Raw genomic sequence first — 2,271 nt, 5'->3', positions numbered from 1 at the left:
GCGGCCACTGCACTCCAGTCTGGGCGACTGAGTGAGACTCCAACTCAAAAAACAAACAAATAAACAAAAAACGTTTCCAGTAACATGTGTCTCCTCTCCCCAATTTATGGTGAGGTCCTTGAGGGCAAGTCCCGTTATATGAGAGAGACACCGGGGAGGACGGTCAGATGCTGGGAAATAAGTCTCCCCCTCCTGCCCCTGCCACGCCCCCTTGCTCTACCTCACCTGGCCTCTGGGGGCGCTCTGACTCCCACGAGCCAGGCCTGGCTCGGCAAATCTTACTCATCCCAAATCTCACTCATCCCTCTAACCAGATGAAGTTGGCCACAGGTTGGCTTGGCCAGCCGCTGGCTGAGATCCCACGTGACACCAGCTCCACGTCCTGTTCCACACTCCCACCTTACCCCAATTTAAATCAGACCGCTCGGAGACTTGTAGCTCCCTGTAGAGGTAATTTACTGCGACTGGCTAATCTTGGCCCCGGCAGGTGACCCCCACAATCAAATAACCAATAGCAGCAGCATTTCTGCAGCACTTACAGCCTCAAGATGTGCCACAGGAGAAAACTGGGTTCGATATTTCATGAATGCAGTGTTCCCAGTGGTGCTTTCTTCATCTGATAGAGTTTTAAGACTGGTGTATGTTTTCTTCCCAAACGCACAAATTTTATTACACTAATGAATGTCCATCTAGCAACACCTAATTTTTAAAAAATCCTATTGCCTTACGCTTGACTCTTCCAGGAAGGTGTTTATATTTATGGACTCTATATGGATGGAGCATCCTGGGATAGAAGGAATGGGAAGCTCACAGAATCCACCCCCAAGGTGCTCTTCATGCAAATGCCTGTGCTGCACATCTTTGCCATTAACTCTACAGCACCCAAAGACCCAAGGTTGTACGTGTGTCCTATTTACAAGAAACCCAGGCGAACTGATTTGACCTTCATCACGGTGGTATATCTGCGAACAGTGCTGTCCCCAGATCACTGGATCCTGAGAGGAGTGGCCCTCTTGTGTGACATCAAATAAGTTCATTTTCATCTGCTGAGGGCACCCAAAGCCACACAGAAAGACTGTGCTGCTGAGGGACTCAGTGCTGTGCGTGTTTTTTCTCCCTGATCGTTGCTTGATCACTTTCTAAATTAAAAGTTGATGTTGTAAAATTGCTTGTGCATGTGTCCTCCCGTCACATCAACATTTGAAAGACCATTCTAAATTAATACTTTTTATTCTAGGAAACCACACTCCATTATAATTATTTTTAAAGATAAAGTCCTATCTTGATGTTAGTACACTTGGGAAGGTTTGAATTTTAAAAATCTAAAACAAAGTGTTGATGTGTTATATCCTAAAAGGAGCCAAGTAGATGAAAATTTTTCCTTCAAATAAAAACCACTTTCCCTTGAATAAAATCTGCTCATCTCTTTGTGTTTGTGCCAGTGTGATGTCTTTTGAGCTTGAGCTTCTCTGTGTATTTGTTTTCTCGGAGTTTTTTGGGGGGGTCTGAGTCACACTCTGTTGGTCAGGCTGGAGTGCAGTGGCATAATCATGGCTCACCGCAGCTTCAACCTCGTGGGTCCAGGTGATCCTTCTGCTTCAGCCTCCCAAGTAGGTGGGACTACAGGTGTGTGCCACCACACCTGACTAATTTAAAAAAAATTTTGTAAAGACAAGGTCTTGCTATGTTGCTGAGGCTGGTCTCAAACTCCTGCTTCAAACAATCCTCTCGCCTCAGCATCCCAAAGTACTAGGATTACAGGCATGAGTCACCACACCCAGCCTGCTCCCAGTGTAGTGTAAAGCGTGTGAGACAGAAAATCCACTAGGATGGCTGCTCTTGTAATTTATTTTAATTTCATTTAATATTGTTTTAAATTCTATTTTAGTGCTTTTGAGGCCAAGAGAACTCAGACTCTCCAGCTCTCCCTCTCAACCCCAATCCTGCAGGAGATAATGAAACACATTTCTAGGCAGCAAATGGAGAAGGAAAAAACAAACTCTATCAAACAAAATTAGTTTACATGCTAAAAGTCTTAAAAAGCAAAGTCTTTAAAAAGTGAAGCTATTTATTACTCTGGAGCTAGTCTAAAACTCAGTATGAACCTTTATTTCCTGCTGAAGGAAATTGTCAACTTAACAAAACAGATGGGGTCCTATATTGGATGTTCATGCGACTTCAGGACGGTGAGCTGTCTCTACTAGTCTTCTCCCATAGAATCCCTTGTCTGCCCCCAGCTACTTGTGGAAGCTTCATTCCTGCTGTGAGAGG

At 44.6% G+C, this 2,271-nt stretch overlaps 1 protein-coding gene across 1 annotated transcript in view; it reads left to right on the top strand.

The window, feature by feature from the left end:
* The window catches only part of LOC103255884 (dynein heavy chain 8, axonemal-like), a gene marked incomplete at its 5' end in the record, with an annotated part of 122,961 nt that extends 121,802 nt beyond the window's left edge, over positions 1 to 1,159 (top strand). The window contains one exon of the mRNA XM_008053806.2: positions 744 to 1,159. Coding sequence (XP_008051997.1) covers positions 744 to 1,031 — 288 coding nt within the window. The remainder of the gene's footprint in view (positions 1 to 743) is intronic.
* Positions 1,160 to 2,271: the final 1,112 nt, after the last annotated feature.

Source organism: Carlito syrichta, unplaced genomic scaffold, assembly GCF_000164805.1.
Source record: "Carlito syrichta isolate Samal-C Ts95f unplaced genomic scaffold, Tarsius_syrichta-2.0.1 Scaffold288613, whole genome shotgun sequence".
NCBI classification, from domain to species: Eukaryota; Metazoa; Chordata; class Mammalia; order Primates; family Tarsiidae; genus Carlito; species Carlito syrichta.
The sequence above is the reverse complement of the archived record's forward strand: the minus strand, read 5'-3'. Positions and strand labels throughout refer to the sequence as shown.